We start from the raw sequence: 21,417 nt of genomic DNA, 5'->3' as shown, positions 1-21,417 counted from the left end.
CAAAACCAAGATGCTAGTCTGTGCAAGGTTTCTCTACATGTTTCTTCCAGCGAAGTAAAAAAAATGTTTTATATCAAAGGCCAGAATTTAGTCTTTTCGATGTGTTATCTCTATTTATTGAGATATTCTGAACATTTTGCAAGAATTATCTAACAATGATGTTTTGGAAGAACCAGTTATTCGTATATGTCTCAAATAGAAGCTTATCAATTTGCTATGTCATGAAACACACAGACAGAACCACACCTTGCTTTCTCTCGTGCACTTACACCTGTACGGATGGATTACTATGGCAACAGGTTGCCACTGGCGACGAGATAGCCTACTACATCTCTTTGGTGGGAGTGAGTGAGGGGGACGACAAAAGCTCTGGGTGGATGAGCAGGCAGAAATATTAACAGCTTGAAAGAAAGAGAATGAAAATGGGTATGTTTAGATAAAATGCTTGTTATTGTTTTTCTCGCAAAATACTGAAAAATATTACGCTATTCATAAATGTATTGCCTTTGGTGCGCGCGCTGACGGAATTTCCCGCGCTCTTCTGATACAACAGGTAAGCGTCACGCCATCTTCTCACTAGTCTAAAGTAGGCCTAATACATAAATTATTTTGAATAATGTTTTGGTAATTTATTTTAGCATTTAAATGCCATGCTGCTCATTGAGTGACATTAAAGAGACAAACTTGCCTATTTTTGTGTATTGTCATTTTGGCACCTGCGCACAGGCGAGAGAATGCCTTGAATTTTCCTTTTAATTTCCCAATGTCGCACTGATAGAATATTTTCTGATATCGATTGCTATTGTAATAGTCTATAAACTCTTACAAAACATCTGAAAATAAACATGTATTTAAGGGTGTGTCCTGTTTTCTAAAAATAGCTGTTTCTATTATCAAAATGGTGTGGCTTGTCAATGCGCAACACGTGCCATTCTGTTACATTATATCAGAAGTCAGTAGATCCCAGGCAAGTATGTGTTTGTTATGAGATATAGCCTACATTATGCTTTCTCGACACTGTAGAATCAGTAACAAAACGTATGGAACCCCTCTTATAAAAGTATGATTCTCCAGTTTGACTAATAAAAACATATTTAATTAATGCTGTTCACAGCCCTCCCTACAAAATGACACTAGAAGTCAGCTGTAGAATAAAATCATAAATCAAAACAAAACTCATTCTCTTGCCACTTCCATAGTCAACTCTGTCCATGTCTACACAGGCATGAACAATCATATTCATTAATGTGTCAACTGCCTCCTTGATTCTTTGTGTAACTGAGGCTTCCATAATGCAATGACAATGCAAAAAGGTCAAGTAAATGTGAGGAGACTTGATTTTATATTGCTTAACAACAATCAGCAGAGTAAAATGCGGTTGCTAGACTTAATTGCTCAATGAAAGTACCTTGAAGGGACAGAATTAAAGAACCGGAGGAGGTAGCTTATATCAAAAGCACTGCTTAAACATGTTCTTTTTTTTTGTAGTCTAAATTATTAATTTCATCATGGTAAGAAATGGATATTAGCTTACATTCATCAACAAGTATATTGTATTAACTAATATTGATTTACATCAGACAGATTTTTTTTTTTTTTTAGTAAACCAGACAAAACATTATTTTGGTTCCTTTTCCTTCATCTGTGCTTACTGCTACATCACCTGTCACTTTCCTCTGGCAACACTATAAATCAGCAGGGTGAAATATCATTCTTGAGCCCTAAGTGTGATGGATTACAGGATGTTCATCCTCTGCCCATCACAGAGAAGCAGGGTTGAAGGCTTCTCTCCTGAGAGTCACTGGCAGAGATATGTCTAGAACAAAGGGCTCTTTCGTCTTCCTCCTCACCATAAGCCATCACATAACACCACCGGCTTTGCCTGTCATCCCCTCCCAGGTGACGTTCTCAATCTCTGTGACAACGCTTAACGCTTACAGAACCATGAGGCCTAAATCCAGCCCAAAAGAGCCTCTTAAAGCTCACAGTCGAGAGAGCAAAACACTCTTACACAATGCTGCTGCTTGGGGCCTGAACCATTCAAAGCAACAGGGAGCCACCCTGCTCCAGTTTAAGAGTGTTACCACACACTCTGCTGGCATTGTGTTTGCTGCCCCCGCTTGGCTTGTCCTTTTACATGGCCATGTTGCAGTGTTCTGATGTAGACAAGCCAGTAGTTAGAATACTTTTTACCCTTGCAAGTATTTACTATTCTTGCCTAGCCTCTAGATTAGTAGACCAAGAAAGAATCTAAAATACATTTTTATTTCCACTGTAAAGCATTGTGGCGATTTTAGCATGTAAATCTTGGTGGGGCAAAAAAAAAAGTGGGATAGATGCCAACAAAGCCACTACACAACACAAAAATATACATTAATTGCACTCTACCACTGCTACACCTGGCTATCAGCGAAGGCTTGTCTGGCAGCGAAACAGTTCATTCAGCCTCATTTGCTGCCTTTTAAAAAAACATAGCTGATATGGCTGATTTGCTTAAACAAATGTGGTTTCTACTGACAATTGAGATGTACAATCTATGGCATAAGGGGGTTGACAAGCGGATCAGAGGCAATCCGTAATTTCGATTAAGACATTAATGAGCGAGCTAGGACGGACGTAGTCGATATAACTATTTGTTCAGCACCTTTGAAATGTACAGAGACCGAATTCAGAACATGGGCCGTTCTTACAGTGTTCTCCCTGTACACCAAGTCAGAACCATAGGATAAATGAAGGGGGCATATGAGCAGACAATGAAAGGTCTTACAATATTCAATGATTACATTTCTCAAAAACAAGTTATAGGCTACCACCAAGTCAGAACAGTAGGCAAAATTAAGAGGTGAAAATAGACCAAATTATTAGGGTGAGGCACATGGGCTACTAACAGATTACTACACAACATACATTTAGTTTATTACTTTATTACTTTCTTAGCTACAGTAAAAATATCTTTATGGCATATTAAATCATTTATGCAGCAGTATATAAGACATTTTTGGACTCACCTTGTTGTGCTGTGCTCACTTGAACAGGAACATGGCGGTCCTTCGTGGGCAAATTTTGTCATCAAACTTTGTCATAAAAGTCTGTCATTCTCTGGATTTAGGATGCTTTCAAGACAACTGGAAACTGGGAAAAAAAAGGTTGAATCATGATGACGTCAGTGATCTTCAGGTCGTAGCTCTAAAAAGAGTTCCGGATTTACAATTCCGAGTTGGGTGAAAGTTCCAAACGGATTTTCCCAGTCGTAATTCATTTTTCCCGAGTTCCCAGTTGTCTTGAACTCACTAAAGTCAGATTTTGCAGTTCCGAGTTAACAGTTGTTTTGAGCGCGGCACAAATCTTGCTTCATTTACAGCACGGCCAATGTTGAATGTTTATAATTTTAAACTAGGAAAAGAGACCCTTAATCTTAGACTTGGAACCACACAGCCACTCTACTGAATAGCAGGCTAATGATTGCTTTGCAATGCTTGCAGTTAGCTACTGATTCCTTCCAAACCACTCATTGTTGAATTTGCAATTTCCAACTTGTTGTGTAATGTTTATGAGTTTTATGAGTTTTATCTATACTTTATCTTCATTATTTCTCTTCATATGACAAGGATTAGCCAGTCAACTTGATTCATTTATTTATTTAACTAGGCAAGTCAGTTATGAACAAATTCTTATTTTCAGTGACGGCCTAGGAACAGTGGGTTAACTGCCTTGTTCAGGGGCAGAACAGATTTTTACCTTGTCAGCTCGGGGATTCGATCTTGCATCCTTTCGGTTACTAGTTCAACGTTCTAACCACTAGGCTACCTGCTGGCCCATTCGTGATGATGACTGGTAGCAAAGATTTTTATAGTATGATGTTGACATGATCAGTCCAATCAAAGCTACTGTATAACATGATTTGACATCATTTTATCTGTGGCCAATGACCTTGAGCCTTCTTGGATGGGCACTTCAACTCTATGGCAGCACCCAAGGGGCTAGAATTTCCGATGTCTACCCTTAGACTTGGCGGTGACGTAGTGTCCTCATGAGTGACAGAACACTGAGCCAGTCATGGCGCAACACTCCGTATTTTCTGCTGGCTTGCCCCACCACCACAGAAAGCACTAAGCTAGGCTGAAACACCTGCATTTTGGAGCTGCCTTACTCAAGAAAACAAAAAAGAGACCATGTTTGTATGCAGCTTTATTAAATCAAATATATATATTTTACATTGTTTGCAAACTGATATGTGACATGCAAAACAGGAAAACCCCACCTGCCCTGAATGGCGGCTCGCCACTGATTATATACAATGCATTTACTCATATTTGATTGGTTTGGTTTTCCCTACAGGAGCCACCAGTGCTCCAGTATCTTCCCACATCTGTAAGTGATTGTCTGAGGAAGGCAGGAGGAGCAGTGACGAGATGGATGAGGGGTCCAGGATGGCTGAGGGGAAGGCTGCCTTTGTCTTTGTCCTCCTCCTCTTCATCGCCCTGGCCTTGCTCATCGTGCGCTGCTTCCGCATCCTGCTGGACCCATACCGCAGCATGCCCTCCTCCAACTGGACAGACCACACAGAGAAGGACACGTTTGACTACCGCATTGTCTAAGGAGGACCTAAGCAGCTCCCTCGACACTGTATTGCAGTTGAAGCACTGACAACTATTGCAATGCTCGAGGAGCAACTTTGTTTATCCATTTTGCCCAAGGACCACATGCTATATGACTGCCGGTGCCAAACCACCAGGGACCCCTTTGTATTAGATGCAGCCTTCGAGCATGCATCACCTAAGGCCTTTGTCTGCTCTATTGTAACATGTTATATCAATTCCTTCACCAATTACTGCAGTCATGAGCAGTAATAGCCAGCCCTTATCACCCTAATGACAACACATACGAGTGATTCCATACGAAACCAGGGGGGAAAAAGGCCATCATTTTGCTGATTAAAAAAAAGAAAAGATTTCATCCATAGAATGGTCCTTTGAAAGAATGATTGTTGACATATATTTGACATTTGTATCTAAAAGCATAATTGAAAAATAATTGATCAAAGTTGTCATATTTATGACATTTTGGCCATACTCAGGCCTCCTTAAATACGCCATCATGTTTAATCTGTATGGGCTGCAAAGATGAAAATTTGTGTAATATTGGGGTAATAATTGGTGTAACCGCTTGCTCTGTAATATGAGTAGCATTTATATTTAAAAATGTTTTATGAATGTTGAAAGAACAACATTTTTGATTTGGCACATTTGTTTTGATATTGTTGAACATAATACTCTACGGCCCTCCCACATAAGGAACTCCCTTAATTGAAAGGAAAAACCAAAAACCTGCAGACACTCGGCCCTCCGTGGAATGAGTTTGACACCCCTGCTCTACGGGCATATCAAAGTTCCAGAGTGGGATCTATGCTACTTTTATAGTTATGATCCAGTTTATTAACATTACCAAAATGGAATCAAAATGGTCGACCTCTGCTGGTGATTTGCATGATGTGCAATGATGCAAGTAAAAGGAGGGCTGTGATTGGTTACATTGCCTGCTGTGCCAATTTCTCTATATAAAATGGGCTATAAAATGAAAACTAGCAGAGATCTCACTCTGGAACTTTGATATGCCCCTAGAGTATATTATGTTCAACAATATATTGAAACATTTGCCAAATACATATTTTTTTCTATATTCATGTTTTATATTTTCAATATTCATGTTTATATTTTTCAATATTCATAAATGAATGTACAAAAATGTTATTGAAATGTTAATACTACTCATATTACAGAGCAAGCATTAAAGTTTCATATGACACCAATTTTTGCTTTTTAGCATCTACAGATGAAACATTATGGAGTCTTAAAGGAGGCCTGGGTATGGCAAAAATGCCATAATATGGCAACTTTGATTCAGTATTTCTCAATTATGCTTTTAGATACAACTGTCAAATATATGTCAACAATCCTTCCTCCAAAGGACCATTCTATGGATTAAATGTTGCAAAAATCCCCAAATCATCATATTTTGTTTGTTCTGGTTTCGTATGGAATCACTTATAAGGAACATCTTCTACCAAGTAGTCTAACACTATAGGCATCACCTAAGGTACCTGCTGTAACACCTATCAAATCTATCTCCTGAAGACACTCTCCAGGCAACCTTGTTGCCACTACTATTGCATCATATCACTACCCCGTCCCCTTAACCTTCCTTGGTAGTCTTAAACAAACCTAGTTAGAAAAAGAAGTGAACACCTCACACACATGGTTATGGGTTTAAAAAAATAAGACACCTTTACCATGTCAGATATAGAGTTGAAATATATTCAATTTTGAGTTTGCATCTCAATATTACATTTTATAGACATCACAGAGTACTGAAATATAACACAACCGTTTGACATAGCAACACTGGATGTTTATTAATTATGAGAAATATGAATAACATTCCACCCATGAGACCACTTTTGGTCATTTGACTGCTGGAAAGGGCTACAGGTGCTCTATGCAACAATTCCTCCTGCAAATAGGCCTACATTTCAATTGTGTACTTGTAGTAGTAAAGGAATAAAACTCCATGTAAGAACAAGAAAAACATTTGAATGCCGTTTGAAGCTATAAAGTTGCTTGTTTGCTGCAAGTTCCTCAGTGTATACAGTGGATTTTTTTTACTTCAATTGTCCACTTTGGCTAAGGTACAAAATGCACAAACAATCAATCAAGCATTGCTCCAAAAAAAATACACTTACACAGAAAAGACAAATGTGGTTACATTTATGCCAACCAGCGCCTTGTGCACTCACAAAGACCCTCACCCTCATTGAGCTGGTTAATACTTTTTGAAATTGGAAGACAGATATTTCCTTTAACATCAGCCAGCCTATAACATACCATTGATATTCAGATCCATATCTTTGTCACCCAAGTTATTTGTTTTCTTGCCATCACGGAAAGAGAGGTAGACAATGTTTCAAAGTATCCTTTAAAGAGACTTCATTGTTTTTTGGGTGGCTTCAGTGGGCCTTAGATGTTTGATGTCAGCAATGGGATAAGTGTTAACTATTCAATGTCTGCAATCAAAAAAATGACAAATAGACAACTTTGTCACTTTTTATGGAAAGGATCCAGAGTCATAAATCTGAATGACCAAATGAGGTTTATTGAAATGTTTACTGTGCCGTAACTTGTGCCTAATTATGAACATCTAGATGAGCATTTTAGGGAAATGAGTCGAAAAGATTCATACCAGTAGTTCTGTTGTAGATAGCATCTTGCTATAGTTCTATGTAATATCATTTTCATATCTGAAATAAAATAAGCATATCACTGCCCACAGATGGCATGTTAGCAGTGTGCTACATCTGAACAGATTATCACACCTTGGACTATCCCTTTATGGACAATGTCTGTGTCTCTTAATTTGGGCAACTCCTTAACTGTACGCCTTATAGAGTAGCATGTTTACAGATAGTCAATAGCTGACAGAAAAATATGTTATGCACTTCAAGCAGATGTCATACACCTACCAAATGAGTGTGCTTTCACACTTTGACATGTGATGTTCTTGTGATATACTGTGGTCTTTTCCTATCACAATGTATCAGTTTAGTGGTACCTTTCTGTGCACAAGTGTCTGCATGTTTTTGCAAAATTTCCCCTCCAAGCATGTTGAGTGCTTTACACATGTTGATGCTGCTGTTATTTAGTTGGTACAGTACAGTATTCACTGTCAACGTTTGCGCCTTCTTTTGAATGTGTATTACGCTTGCCTTGAGCCTCTTTCCTTTCATAATAAAAGTAATTACGATGCATTACCTTTTTCGTTTTTTGTTTTAATATGTCAATCATCAGACAAAAAGTTAAGGGAAAAAAACATAATTATTATTTTTAATTATGCCCTTTCCAAGCTCATGATATGGGTAAAAACATTAACACTTTCTCTTTAACATATTTTCAGCTTGTGGCAGTGGTGGCTCGCAGCCGTCTGTATCATTTGTGTGAACCCAGGCACTTTGTCTGGCTCTCATCAGGCCAATAGACACACCTGCTATTGCTCCAGCCGCAGGCAATGGCTGCTCTTTCGAGCGAGACGGATCCAATACCATGCAGAATAACAATTCACTGTGACACACAAATGGTGTGCCTTGATATATATATAATTATTGCATAGACAGACAGGGAGGGGAACCTATTTAATATTACATCTAAAAACATTCATGTACAATCATTTTGTGAAATATTAAAACGCTTGTGTAAAGCAATAAGCAATTGTTATTATGCCATTTAGTACAATGCTGTTACATATCTTTCAAAAAAGCTGTAGAGGTCTTCAGTAATTCATATTATCTACCTTAAATGTTTTCCAAATATATTTTTGATATTTTCAACACTTCTCTTTGTCTGTTTTTTAAAGATACCCATACACTAACATTGGAACATGGAATACAAAGCCTTTGTGTGTCTTCCTGCTAGAAGCAGGCATTCCATTCCCATATCCACACACTCTACTACAGTAATTTTGAGTTCTCTGCTCATGGTAAGGACATAAACCTGTGGAGATCAATAACTATCAATTATCAATAACTGATAATGACTCTTGTAAAGGAAATGCACCCATTAATTACATGAGTATTTTAAAGGCACAGTGCAGTCAAAAACTTGACTTTCCTGTGTTTTATATACAGTGGGGTCTGACATTATTGATGTAACAGTTTAGCTTCCGTCCCTCTCCTCGCCCCAACCTGGGCTCGAACCAGGGACCCTCTGCACACGTCAACAACTGACACCCACGAAGCATCGTTACCCATCGCGCCACAAAAGCAACGGCCCTTGCAGAGCAAGGGGAACAACTACTTCAGGTCTCAGAGCGAGTGACATCACCCGATTGAAACGCGCGCACCACCGCTAACTAGCCATTTCACATCGGTTACACTTGCACACTTGATAAAGATTAGCAAAAATGTATGTATAAAATAAATCATTCAAATAGTTATAGTTATTTTGTATGCTACATTTTTGGGGGGAAGGATATTATTGTATACTAGTACAATTGCTCAGAGAAAAGATTTTGTTTAACAAGTAGTGCTTAACTTGGGTAGGATCTCACTGGAGCTTAGTACCTGCACCTCAAATGTTCCTGTTCCTCTTATAGAATATTAGCTCAAAATTATTGTGGCGCTCCTGCACCTAAATATAAACTGTACCGTCACCCAAAATGACTACCGGAACCAATTTCAATCCAAGTCAAGCACAGTTAAGAAGTCATATATTTTCTTCTCAAAAGGGTAGGGGTCAAAATTATTCACACCCCTATTTTCAATACCTTTCGATACCTCACCTTGCGAGGATAACGACACTGAGCCTTTTTCTAAAATGTTTTATGAGTTGAACACATTGGGAAGGATCTTAGACCATTCCTCCATACAAAATCCTTTGACGGGGCTGCAGTGGAGCCGGTCGAGAGCTTCAAGTTACTCGGTGTCCAAATCAGTAAAGACTTAAAATGGTCCAAACACAGTCGTGAAGAAGGCGCGACACCGCCTCTTGCCCCCTCAAGAGGTTGAAAAAAGTTTGGCATGGGCCCTCAAATCCTCCAAAAGTTGTACAGCTGTACCATTGAGAGCATTTTGACTGGCTGCTTCACAGCCTGGTATGGCAATAGCACCACCCTCGATCGCATGGCGCTACAGGGTGGTGCGGACAGCCCAGTACATCACTGGGGACGAGCTCCCTGCCATCCAGGACATCTACAGTATATTAGGCGGTGTGGTAGGAAGGCCTGGAAAATTGTTAATGACTCCAACCACCCAAGCCATAGACTATTCTCTCTGTTTCCGCATGGCAAGCAGTACCGGTGCATCAAGTTTGGCACCAACAGGCTCTTGAACAGCTTCTATCCCCAAGCAATAAGACTGATAAATAGCTAACAAAATAGCAACACTGAGTATCTGAATTAACCTTGTATGTTAATTTTATTTTTTATTTTTGCACTGTTTCTATGTACGCTCACACACAGGCCCCACACACACGTACACACCCACTCACATACAAGCTGATGCTACTCTGTTTATCTTATATCCTGTTGCCTAGTCACCTTACCCCTATACATATCTACCTCCATCACTCCAGTATCCCTTCACATTGTAAATATGGTATTGGAACTGACCGTGTACAGTGCATTTGGAAAGTATTCAGACCCCTTGACTTTTTCCATATTTTGTGACGTTACAGCCTTATTAAAAAATGTATTAAATAATTTTTTCCCCCTCGTCATCTACACACATGACGTAACAAAATGTGGAAAAAGTCAAGTTGTCTGAATATTTTCTGAATGCAAGTATGCTTAATTACTTACTTATTGTGTTCTTCATAATTCTTATTTCTCATGTGTTTTTTTTTCTCCTAGTATTACATTGTTATTGATTATTGCATTGTTGGGTTTAGAGTTGAAACTTCCAGATCCTTGATATCCTTAGTCTGCACTTATGGACTGCCGTCTACATTTCAAACCACAAGTCCGGAGACTGAAATGGCCATTGCAAAATGTTGATTTTGGGGCCAATGATCAATTTCTTTGTGGATTTTGATGTGTGCTTGGGGTTATTGTCTTGCTGGAAGATCCGCTTGCTGCAAAGTTTCAGCCTCCAGGCTGAGGCAACCAGGTTTTTGGCTAAAATATCCTGGTACTGGGTACAGTTCATGATGCCATTGACCTTAACAAGGGCCCCAGAACCAGTGGAAGCATAATAGCCTCATAACATCAAAGATCCACCACCATATTTTACAGTAGTATGGAATTATTTTCTGCTCATGCATTCTCATTTCGACGCCAAACCCACCACTGGTGTGCGTGACCATTTTTGCAATGGCCATCTGTCTCCGGACTTGAAACCCAAACCCAATCGAATTGAAGAGGGCAGTCCATAAGCGTAGACGAAGGATATCAACGATCTGGAAGGATTCTGTATGGAGGAATGGTCTAAGATCCCTCCCAATGTGTTCTCAACAACAAAAAATGAAAGGCTCAATGCCGTTATCCTTGCAAGGTGAGGTATTGAAAACGGGTGTCAATAATTTTGACCCCTACCTTTTTGCGAAAAAAAAGATGACTTGTTAAACACAATCTCTTTCTCTGAGTATTAGTATAAAATAATATAATTTCCCCCCTTTTTTTGGCATTCAATATACCTCAGTATTTGAATGATTTATTTTATACATTCATTTTTGCTCATCTTTATCAAGGGTGTCAATAATTTCAGACCCCACTGTATATTTCCACACTATAAGATTGGAATAATATTATGAAATTGTGAAAATGATGTTACATTTTCAGCTTCCCCCTCCCCATACATACCAATCGGTGTGTTTAGTGGCTCTTGAAGGTCTACTACACACGCTCAGCCACCTTACATATACTGTATGTACTGACTATATTTCATTCCCAAAGGGGCTGTTTTAGTTTTTCTGCTGTAATCTATGCAAGTTTATTTAATGGTCCGTAAACAGTTTTCTTGGGAATGTTCCCGTGAGTGGGAATGGCCATGAGTAGGACTTAAAGGGGATATTGGAATTACACAATCGATTTTGCAGTGCAGGGGAATGATTCCTCTGTTTGGGTACAACATTTATCTTACCTCCATTTACTGACAAGAGGAAGAAATGGGCATAGAGAAAACTAGCTACAGGATACATGTCCAGTAGGTAAAAAGGGAAAATAAATCTAACCAATATCCTTTGAAAAGACTCCTGGGCCTTTAAGGTACATGCACTTCATATTACTTCTTTCTTCTAAGCTTCTTGGGTTGAAACATGGTGCACAGCTCATACCATGACCACATAGAGAGACTGATGTACTATGGTACATTGCTGAAACCATCAAAGCTGTATAAAAGAACAGAATAGACAATGTACATGTACAGCTAAGCACTTAAAAAAATTGCTTGTAATTTTCCTGATTGGTCACCAGGGACATCATTGTGAAATGAATGCTATAAATAGAGGTGAGGTTGGACGAGCTTATTAAGCAGTCCTCCAGAGAAAATATGAAATTAAAAAAACCTCTCAGGCTCAACGAGACAAAAAATAAATGCCCCATTTTGCCAATTAAAATCATTAAAACTAATCAGTCAGGACTAATTCAAAACACATAAGATTGTATATGCCTGCAGGTATACACGGAGTACAAAACATTAGGAACACTTTCCTAATATTGAGTTGCACCCCCCCCCATCGGGGCATGGACTCTACAAGCTGTCGAAAGCATTCCATAGGGATGCTGGCCCATGTTGACCCCAATGTTTCCTACAGTTGTGTCAAGTTGGCTGGATGTCCTTTGGGTGGTGGACCATTCTTAATACACACGGGAAACCTACTACCATCCCCAGTTCAAAGGCACTTCAATCTTTTGTCTAGCCCATTCACCCTCTGAATGGGACACATACACAATCCATGTCTCAGGGCATAAAAATCATTATTTAACCTGTTTCCTCCCCTTCACCTACACTGATTGAAGTGGATTTAACAAGTGGCATCAATAAGGGATCATACCGTTCACCTGGGTTCACCTGGTCAGTCTGTCATGGAAAGAGCAAGTGTTCCTAATGTTTTGTACACTCAGTGTATGTAGATGCAGTTTGTCGATGAGCAATAGTCATATAATAAATAAATCAAAAGGACAAGTAGCATGCATGGATAGAATAACAATAACTGTTTATTTATTGAATTCTAAAAATACATTTGTTAAGAAAGGGGTATTCCACATAGAAAACAATTCAACAATTTCCCATATTTTCCTCACTAACATTATTTTGTAGCAAAATTCTAATTTTTCTTCTCCTAACCAACTGGAAGATAACCTCTGATAGTGTTTCTTTATGAACATTATAAAAGCACATAGGAGGACATAGTGTCAAACTAACAACCATATAAAGAGAGCGTATGTAAACAATATTTTAGAGAGAGTATTAGTTTAAACTGGACTGCGATGACAGATCAATGTCTATTGACAGATGCTGATCTATACAGAGTGTAATGCTTTAAATTACAAAAGGAACAAAAATAAGAGCTTAAGAATAACATTAACTTACACATTAACTCTAAACTCTAACACTACTTCAAACAAAAAATGAAAACCTACAGTATCTTAGTGTCTGAGTGGTCTGCAGCTAAAATAGTACTAGAATAGGATATTCAAGACTGATTTAAGAAAGCTGGCCATCTAGCAAAGAAACACCGATATCCCACACCTCAACCTCACCCACACATGCCCAAACACTCACACATACAGGTACGCAAATAACTAGAACTTAGCCAGCCTTGGAGAACATTTTCTGAAGAATCAGATACATTTTCTCAGTTAGGACTATACACTTGAGCCAAGTTGATTTTATTTTAAACATGACGCTGAAGACAGGAACCAGAAATGTTGGGGATTGAATATCCTATATTAGAATGTGTTGCAAACCTTATTCTTAGGAGAACGAATGCACAGTGCAATCAAACCCACATTGCAGTATTTACACTCCTATGCAAACATACCTTTTCTTACTTTCTCTAAATTCACAGAAATGTTTGTACACTGTGGAGCCATCTGCATCCTTAAGTCCTCCCACAGGGCTCAGCATTAGCTTACAAGTGCTCGCCAATGGCTTCTTCATCAAAAGTATTGCAAGTAAATAAAATAATCTCAAAACCTAGTTACAAATACAAGTACAACGTTATCGTTCTAAAATAACAAACAAGTAATAACCGTTAATATTAATATAAAAGCATAAAACAAGACATATCATGAGAGAACACTAAGAGAACAGAGGGACACGTGACTACCGCCTCCTTCCACGTCCTCGTCCCCTCCCTCTCCCCCGTTTGGGGGTCGTTGTGAACTTAGTTGAAGCCTTCTCCGTTTCCTCGGTATCATCCACGGTTATCTGTTCTCCCTCCCCTGAATCCAGCTCCTCCTCCACTTTAACAAGAATGGTTTCTTCCGGAAATGGGACATCCTCTTCCCCTTCCACTTTGTCCTCCTCTACAACTCTCTCCTCTGTCTCATGTTGTTTTTCCATTTGGACCACCTCCTCTTCTACCTCCTGGACACCTGTGCTGGTAGAACCGGTAGCATTGCTGGTATTGTTGCTCTGTTGTTGCTCTATGGCTTCCTCTAGTCGGAGGCGGTACTGCTCAGCCTCCTGCTCCTTCTGTAGGAGCTGTGTGCGGTACTCCTGGGCCTTCCGGTTGGCCTCCTGCAGCTGCTTCTGGAGCTGCTCCCGACTGCTGTCCCCTGACTTCGCATTCTGAGAACAATGGACACACACAGTAAGAAAGAGAGAAACTATTTCGGAATATTATGCCAAGCCACAAATATGGGGACCTGTGCTGACCTTGTCTTTGGGTCTGGTTAGGATGGCTGCAGGCTCTATTCTCCTCTTGCGTGCAGGAGAGGGATAAGGCTCCTGTTCCACCACCTCCTCTGTGATCTGACCAGCCGGGACTGCCACCACTACAGAAACAAAACACAAACTCATGAATGCATTAATTGTAAAGTCTTGAAAAAGGCTGACATAAGCACAATGTAAACTAAATAAACATACTCAGGGGCTACTTTATTAGGTACACCTATCTAGTACTGGGTCGACACCCCTTTGCCTCCAGAACAGTCTGAATTCTTCAGGGCATGTATTCTACAAGTCGTGGCGTTCAAATGTTGCTCAATTGGTATCAAGGGAACTATCAATAAGCTTTTTCTTGTTTTTAAGCTGATAGGAGTGGAACCCCGGTGTGGTCGTCTGCTGCAATAGCCCATCCGTAACAAGGATCGACGAGTTGTGCGTTCCGAGATGCCGTTCTGCACACCACTGTTGTACTGCGCCGTTATTTGCCTGTTTCAGGCCTGCCTGTTAGCTTGCACGATTCTTGCCATTCTCCTTCGACCTCTCTCAGCAACAAGTTTTTTTCCCCACAGGACTGCAGCTAACTGGATGTTTTTTGTTTGTTGCACTATTCTCTGTAAACCCTAGATACTGTCATGCGTGAAAAGCCCAGGAAAAGCCATTTCTGAAATACTGGAACTGGTGAGCCTGGCACCGACAATCATACCATGCTCAAAGTTGCATAGGTCACTCGTTTTGCCCATTCTAACAGTCAATCAAACAGTAACTGAATGCCCCGATGCCTGTCTACCTGCTTTTCATAGCAAGTTACAGGCACCCGACTTACTGTTTGTAGGAGCGAACCATTTTCGTGAACGGGTGGTATGCCTAATAAACTGGCCTCTGAGTGTATAAATAGATGTGGTTTCCTACTTACTTTGCTGCCCCTGCATAGTGACAAAGAACTGCTGCCCAAGTCCCGCTGGCTGCAGGTTGCCGTGTTGGTCCGTCACTATGGTGATGACCCTCTGACCTCCATCGCCCACTACATGCTGAATGGCCGAGTCCACAGAATCTGCAGCGATTGCGTCCTCAGATTTGCCTGTGGGAAAGATAGAGTTACTTACCATTGCAGTCTAAGAACTATAATACAGATCTGAGTTAGCCCTAATGTACAGAGAGTTATCATTTTATAGAATATGATATAGATCAAAGTACTATTAATTGTAACATGAGTAGCGCAGAGTAATTTGTAGTGTTATCCTCATGGTTATGAAAAGACATCACTTACCTGCATTTTTACCCATGGGACCTGAGGCTTCTGCCAGGGCTGCCAGTGTTGCCAGGACTGAGGTGGTAGAGACAGATTCTCCTGGAATAATAAGACAATGAAAAACCTCAATCAAGTCATCCCATTTAGAAGTGTCTTGGGTAAGGTCAGGTGGTAACTAAGGTTCCCCATTTATATAAATTATAAATGTCAGTGAGTTATATTTGATTTGATATACCTCTACTTAATTTGTACCTAACTTACTGTAACCTGTGCTCCAGTTGCCCATACCTGACTTGGCGGTGGTGTTGACGAGGTCAGAGAAGTTCACGACTCCAGCAGAGGAGATGATGAACTGGGGCTCTGGGTTCATGTTCACTTGGTTCTGCATGCCATCCTGTGTACATACACAAAACACACCTTGAAGATGTTATCTAACACAAGAACACAGATACAGTTCCTCCCACATACTGGGCAACCAGTTTAACAGTTCAACACGTGTTACATAAACCAGTGATAAGAACACATACTTGCATGTGTTTAGATAAAGAAAAAAATCTGTGTTCACTTCTTCTTATACAGACATAAGGGCCTTTTTGTGAAAACAAATGAACATCAGAGCCATATAAAAACAAAACACACAGTCCCTTCACCTGTAACAGTATCATGAGCTCAGTGTTGCTAGTGTCCATGGCGATGTCAAAGGGCGTCTTGTCAAACTTGCTGAGGGAGTGGACGTCTGCTCCATATTTGAGCAGCAGCTCTGCCACCTCCCTGTGACCGTGCTGGGCCGCCCAATGCAGGGCTGTCATCTTCAGCATGTCCTTAGCGTTGATGTCCGCTCCGCTCTGCTAGGGAGCACAGCACGCCACCCCCCCCCCAGTAGTGGGAAAGAGATAGGAAGGTGAGACTGGTAGCCTTGATTCCAAAATGTGGGTGGTGAACATTCAACATGAATGAAATAACATTTGTTTGTCAGTCACTTTACTAAAAATAGAACTATTATGTTTTTCATATAAACAGCTGAATACTGTCAGCTTTACATTTGGTTGCCCTTACACTGACTAGCAGCTCCACTATATTGGAGTGGCCCTCCGTGGCCGCCATGTGTAGTGGGGTCCTGTCCACTTTGGTCCGGGCATCCCTGCTAACGCCTGCTCGGAGAAGCACCTCAGCCGTGGAGTGGTGTCCGTACTGAGCAGCTAGATGGAGCGGGGAAGTCCCCAGCTAGAACACACGGTTTGGTTTATGAGGACCCAGTCCCTACAACACTGTCTGGATTGTGTGAAAGACTCCAGCACTGCAACATAGGTAGATTTGTGATGTACTGCAAGACATCTGAGGAACAATATCTCTGTGTTAGGCTACATGAGGTGTGAAATCATAAATTGTGTAGATGTGAGTATCCCTACAGTGAGACCCTTACCCAATCAGTGGTGAAGGGAGCTCCATTGACCATGAGGGTCCTGACATCATCATCCAGCCCTGCCCGTGCAGCCTCCAACAGCCGCTTCCCCAGGTCCACCAGTGACATCTACTGGGAGACAGAAAGAGTGCTTTTGCATAAGAGTGTCAAAACAATAAGACAAACCCCTTGAGTGAATATAAGTCAGGCACTGCTAAAAAGTCTCTAGAGAAAGGTTTTTGCTGCCAAAATAGAATTGTTTATGCTCTGTGAAACATGTTGCAGCAATGTGTTTTATTGGTGTAATGTTGATGGTTGTATTGAAGGACAAATTGCAGTACTAGGAAATATTCCGTTTGTGTAAATTTGAAGCAATCGTAGTCAGAACCCATGTGAAATTGTGGCAGCAATAAGAACCAACTTGGCAAAAGTGAAATTATTTATTTAGCTAAAATACAGTGTCAAGTCACAGGCTAGCTGAAGAAACACTGAATGATCGCACAGTTCAACTAGCTGGGCTTGAACTTTTCTCGTTAACTAGTAATACATATAATAATGTAACAATCAACAATATAAGCTTTGATTCTTGGTTGGTGTTATGTTCCGGTGGAAGTCGAATATGAAACTACGGATGGCAAAGTGGGCACCAAATCAGGCTACTTCCACATCCGCACTATTATTGCTAGCATTCAGAACTGAAGATGGCTTTGATTTTCACAAGACTTCAAAAAGAGCATATCCCAGACACATAGTCAATAGCATCTTAATAGTATTTCGCGTTGGCGTTTTGGGCATTTAGCTACATTGCAAGATAGCTAGCTAGATAGACAGCTAACCATGTCAATGACTTAGTTTTACAAGTAGCTAGCTCGTTAGCTTAACGTTAGATAGCTAGCTAAGTTTGCAGAGCTTTTTTTTTTTTTACACGGTTTGTTGATATTTAGCTACAGCTAACTATGGATTAGGGTTTCAAGTGTTGCTTACCTTAGCTAGTCGTTCGCTAAAAGTGCAACTCTTCTAAATTCTGCCGCCGAATGTGTGTTTATTACACTTTCGTAACTTCTAGACAGCTAAACAAACATCATAATATTTATATTTTTTGCAGAATCAAATATGGCGGCCAGGCACACAGGAAGTGGTAATAGTTTGTAGTGTGCTGCAAAAATGTTCCCACGCTCAAACATGATGATAAGAGACATTAGTATCACTTTACATAATATATACTATTATGTAATGTAGTTATTGCCTAACAAAAGATACTGAATATAGCTAGATGTTTCAAATTCAAACCTCTGGTGAAACAACCAGTCTGATCTAATATAGTGAACTACATTTCCCATAAACATTTGCGCACTGGAACATTCCTTCTGGCGTCACGTCCCTTAGCATCCATCGTTTCCTGTTGAAGTGTAAATGGAGACATGACACAGTTGTTTGGGGATTATAAGAAACAATATAGTTAGAAATCCGCTGAATTCAAAACTGCTGAAGTGATATTTAAATAGAAGTCACTTTAACTCAGGCTCGGTTCAGTCGCTGGCCGCGATGGAGGCGGTCCCCCGTATGCCAATGATCTGGCTGGATCTGAAAGAGGCAGGGGAGTTCGAGTTCAGCCCGTCGGTGAGGCAGGTGAGATGGGTGAGGGAGTGGGACAACAGGGCACTGTCGGGCAGTTGAGATCGGAAGTCAAGCAGACAAGGATTACGTAAGATAATCATAAGTATCGAGGCTATTAGCCTGACGCATCAAGTAAAGGTAGTTAGCTAGCTAGTATCGGGTTAGCTGTGTCAGCCATGACAATCGCATTTGTTTACAGTTAGCTAGCTAAGTTGATAATTAGTTAGCTATTTATGTCAACATGTAGTTAATGTGTCAGATACCCCAGTCACAACAAATAGATAGTCTTTAAAAATAATGTCATTGTCACATGCACCCTGAACCAGTTTGCTTTGATATAGAGGCAAGTCTGGCAGGTTGGAATCCTGTATGTTCACACCCCTGTCAGTTGTCATTAAGGGGGGAAAAAAGAGAGGAATGAAGAGAGAATAATAGAGTTCCATTGTTTAGACTAGTGTAACCGGTGTGAAATGGCTAGCTAGTTGGCGGGGTGCACTCAAATAGCGTTTCAACCGGTGACGTCACTCGCTCTGAGACCTTGAAGTAGTTGTTCCCCTTACTCTGCAAGGGCCGCGGCTTTTGTGGAGCGATGGGTAACGATGTTTCGTGGGAGGCAGTTGTTGATGTGTGCAGAGGGTCCCTGGTTCAAGCCCAGGTAGGGGCGAGGAGAGGGACGGAAGCTATATACTGTTACACTAGCAGTGCAGTTGGAGTTTGTTAACAGCACAATTTCTGTCCTGTGTGATTTATTTGGCTATGGCTGACAAATATATTTTGTTGAAGACAGATATTATGTTGGAGTGTGTGCGTGGCTTGTGATAAGGACAAATAATGGTCTTGTTTACCTACAGACTGTGGCTCCAGTGAGTCTGACTATAAGTAGCTGCTTATTAGAGACTCATCAGTGACCGGAGAATACTTACCACAGCAGGGCATGATGGGATTGCTCCAGAGCCATTTGGAGGCCAACTCCTCCCAGTCCAGCCAACAGGGAATGTTGATACGATTCGGATTCAATGTTAAAACAGATTGATCATGTATTTGTCATCCAGGTTAAAATTGAGCAGATTACATGTGATGCACGTACAGTGCATTCGGAAAGTATTCAGACCCCTTGACTTTTTCCATATTTTGTTAAGTTACAGCCTTATTCTAAAATGGATCATATCTGTCTTCAACAAAATATATTTGTCAGCCATAGCCAAATAAATCACACAGGACAGAAATTCTGGATCATATTTTTTTTCACTCAATCTACACACAAAATTACAAAGCAAAAACGGGTTTAGACATTTTTGCAAATATATGAAAAAAAACCGTCAATATCACATTTCCATAAGTATTCAGACCCTTTACTCACTACTTTGTTGAAGCACCTTTGGCAGTGATTACAGCCTCGGGTTTTCTTAGGTATGACACTACAAGCTTGGCACACCTGTATTTGGGGAGTTTCTACCATTCTTCTCTGCAGATTCAGGTCTCTCCAGAGATGTTCTATCAGGTTCAAGTCCGGGCTCTGGCTGGGCCAGTCAAGGACATTTCAAAGCCACTCCTGCGTTGTCTTGGCTGTGTGGTTAGGGTCGTTGTCCTGTTGGAAGGTGAACCTTCGCCCCCAGTCTGAGGTCCTGAGCAGGTTTTCATCAAGGATCTGTGTACTTTGCTCCGTTCATCTTTCCCTCGATCTTGACTAGTGTCCCTGCCGCTGAAAAACATCCCCACAGCATGATTCTGCCACCACCATGCTTCACCGTAGGGATGGTGCCAGGTTTCCTCCAGACGTGACTCTTGACATTCAGGCCAAAGTGTTCAATCTTGGTTTCATCAGACCAGAGAATCTTGTTTCTCATGGTCTGAGAGTCCTTTAGGTGCCTTTTGGCAAACTTCAAGTGGGCTGTCATGTGCCTCTTACTGAGGAGTGGCTTCCGTCTGGCTGCAGAGATGGTTGTCCTCTGGAAGGTTCTCCCATCTCCACAGAGGAACTCTGGAGCTCTGTCAGAGATACCATCGTGTTCTTAGTTACCTCCCTGACCCTTCTCCCCCGATTGCTCAGTTTGGCTAGGCGGACAGCTTTAAGAAGAGTCTTGGTGGTTCCAAACCTCTTCCATTTAAGAATGAAGGAAACAACTGTGTTCTTAGAGACTTTCAATGCTGTAGAAAGGTTTTGGTAGCCTTCCCCAGATCTTTGCCTCAACACAATCTTGTCTCCGAGCTCTATGGACAATTCCTTCGGCCTCATTGCTTGGTTTTTGCTCTAACGTGCACTGTCAACTTTTGGACCTTTATATAGACAGGTGTGTACCTTTCCAAATCATGTCCAATCAATTGAAATTAATACAGGTGGACTCCAATCAAGTTGTAGAAACATCTCAAGGATGATCACTGGAAACAGGATGCACCTGAGCTCAATTTCAAGTCTCATACAAAGGGTTTGAATACTTATGTAAATAAAGTACACTGCTCAAAAAAATAAAGGGAACACTTAAACAACACAATGTAACTCCAAGTCAATCACACTTCTGTGAAATCAAACTGTCCACTTAGGAAGCAACACTGATTGACAATAAATGTTACATGCTGTTGTGCAAATGGAATAGACAACAGGTGGAAATTATAGGCAATTAGCAAGACACCCCCAATAAAGGAGTGGTTCTGCAGGTGGTGACCACAGACCACTTCTCAGTTCCTATGCTTCCTGGCTGATGTTTTGGTCACTCTTGAATGCTTGCGGTGCTTTCACTCTAGTGGTAGCATGAGACGGAGTCTACAACCCAC

The 21,417-nt window shown here is 40.7% G+C and overlaps 2 protein-coding genes and 1 long non-coding RNA gene across 6 annotated transcripts in view; 2 read left to right on the top strand and 1 right to left on the bottom strand.

The window, feature by feature from the left end:
- The first annotated feature begins 326 nt into the window (after window positions 1–326).
- LOC123729126 (uncharacterized) lies at window positions 327–7,804 on the top strand. The gene is made up of 2 exons (XR_006760856.2): window positions 327–553; window positions 4,339–7,804. It is a non-coding gene; the product is annotated as an uncharacterized LOC123729126 (long non-coding RNA).
- A 4,869-nt stretch (window positions 7,805–12,673) lies between these two features.
- On the bottom strand, window positions 12,674–18,154 carry LOC106581037 (GA-binding protein subunit beta-1). Of its 4 annotated transcripts, none has more exons than XM_014162714.3 (9): window positions 18,013–18,154; window positions 17,050–17,157; window positions 16,683–16,850; window positions 16,277–16,474; window positions 15,888–16,020; window positions 15,645–15,725; window positions 15,291–15,455; window positions 14,366–14,484; window positions 12,674–14,278 (listed from the first exon to the last, which is right to left on the bottom strand). In XM_014162714.3, exons 2-9 carry the CDS (start codon window positions 17,155–17,157, stop codon window positions 13,811–13,813), a joined length of 1,440 nt encoding a protein of 479 aa, XP_014018189.1. In that variant the 5' UTR covers window positions 18,013–18,154; the 3' UTR covers window positions 12,674–13,810. The 4 variants fall into 4 exon arrangements, with proteins under 4 accessions (XP_014018189.1, XP_014018218.1, XP_014018208.1 ...); XM_014162743.3 differs by having other exon boundaries at window positions 15,915–16,020; window positions 18,013–18,153; XM_014162733.3 differs by having other exon boundaries at window positions 16,277–16,471; window positions 18,013–18,153.
- Window positions 18,155–18,164: 10 nt separating this feature from the next.
- LOC106581009 (tyrosine-protein phosphatase non-receptor type 23) overlaps window positions 18,165–21,417 on the top strand; it is a 29,990-nt gene continuing 26,737 nt past the window's right edge. The window contains exon 1 of the mRNA XM_014162665.3: window positions 18,165–18,657. Coding sequence (XP_014018140.3) covers window positions 18,574–18,657 — 84 coding nt within the window. The 5' untranslated portion in view covers window positions 18,165–18,573. The remainder of the gene's footprint in view (window positions 18,658–21,417) is intronic.

Source organism: Salmo salar, chromosome 02, assembly GCF_965601325.2.
Source record: "Salmo salar chromosome 02, fSalSal1, whole genome shotgun sequence".
Classification (NCBI taxonomy): domain Eukaryota; kingdom Metazoa; phylum Chordata; class Actinopteri; order Salmoniformes; family Salmonidae; genus Salmo; species Salmo salar.
The sequence above is the reverse complement of the archived record's forward strand: the minus strand, read 5'-3'. Positions and strand labels throughout refer to the sequence as shown.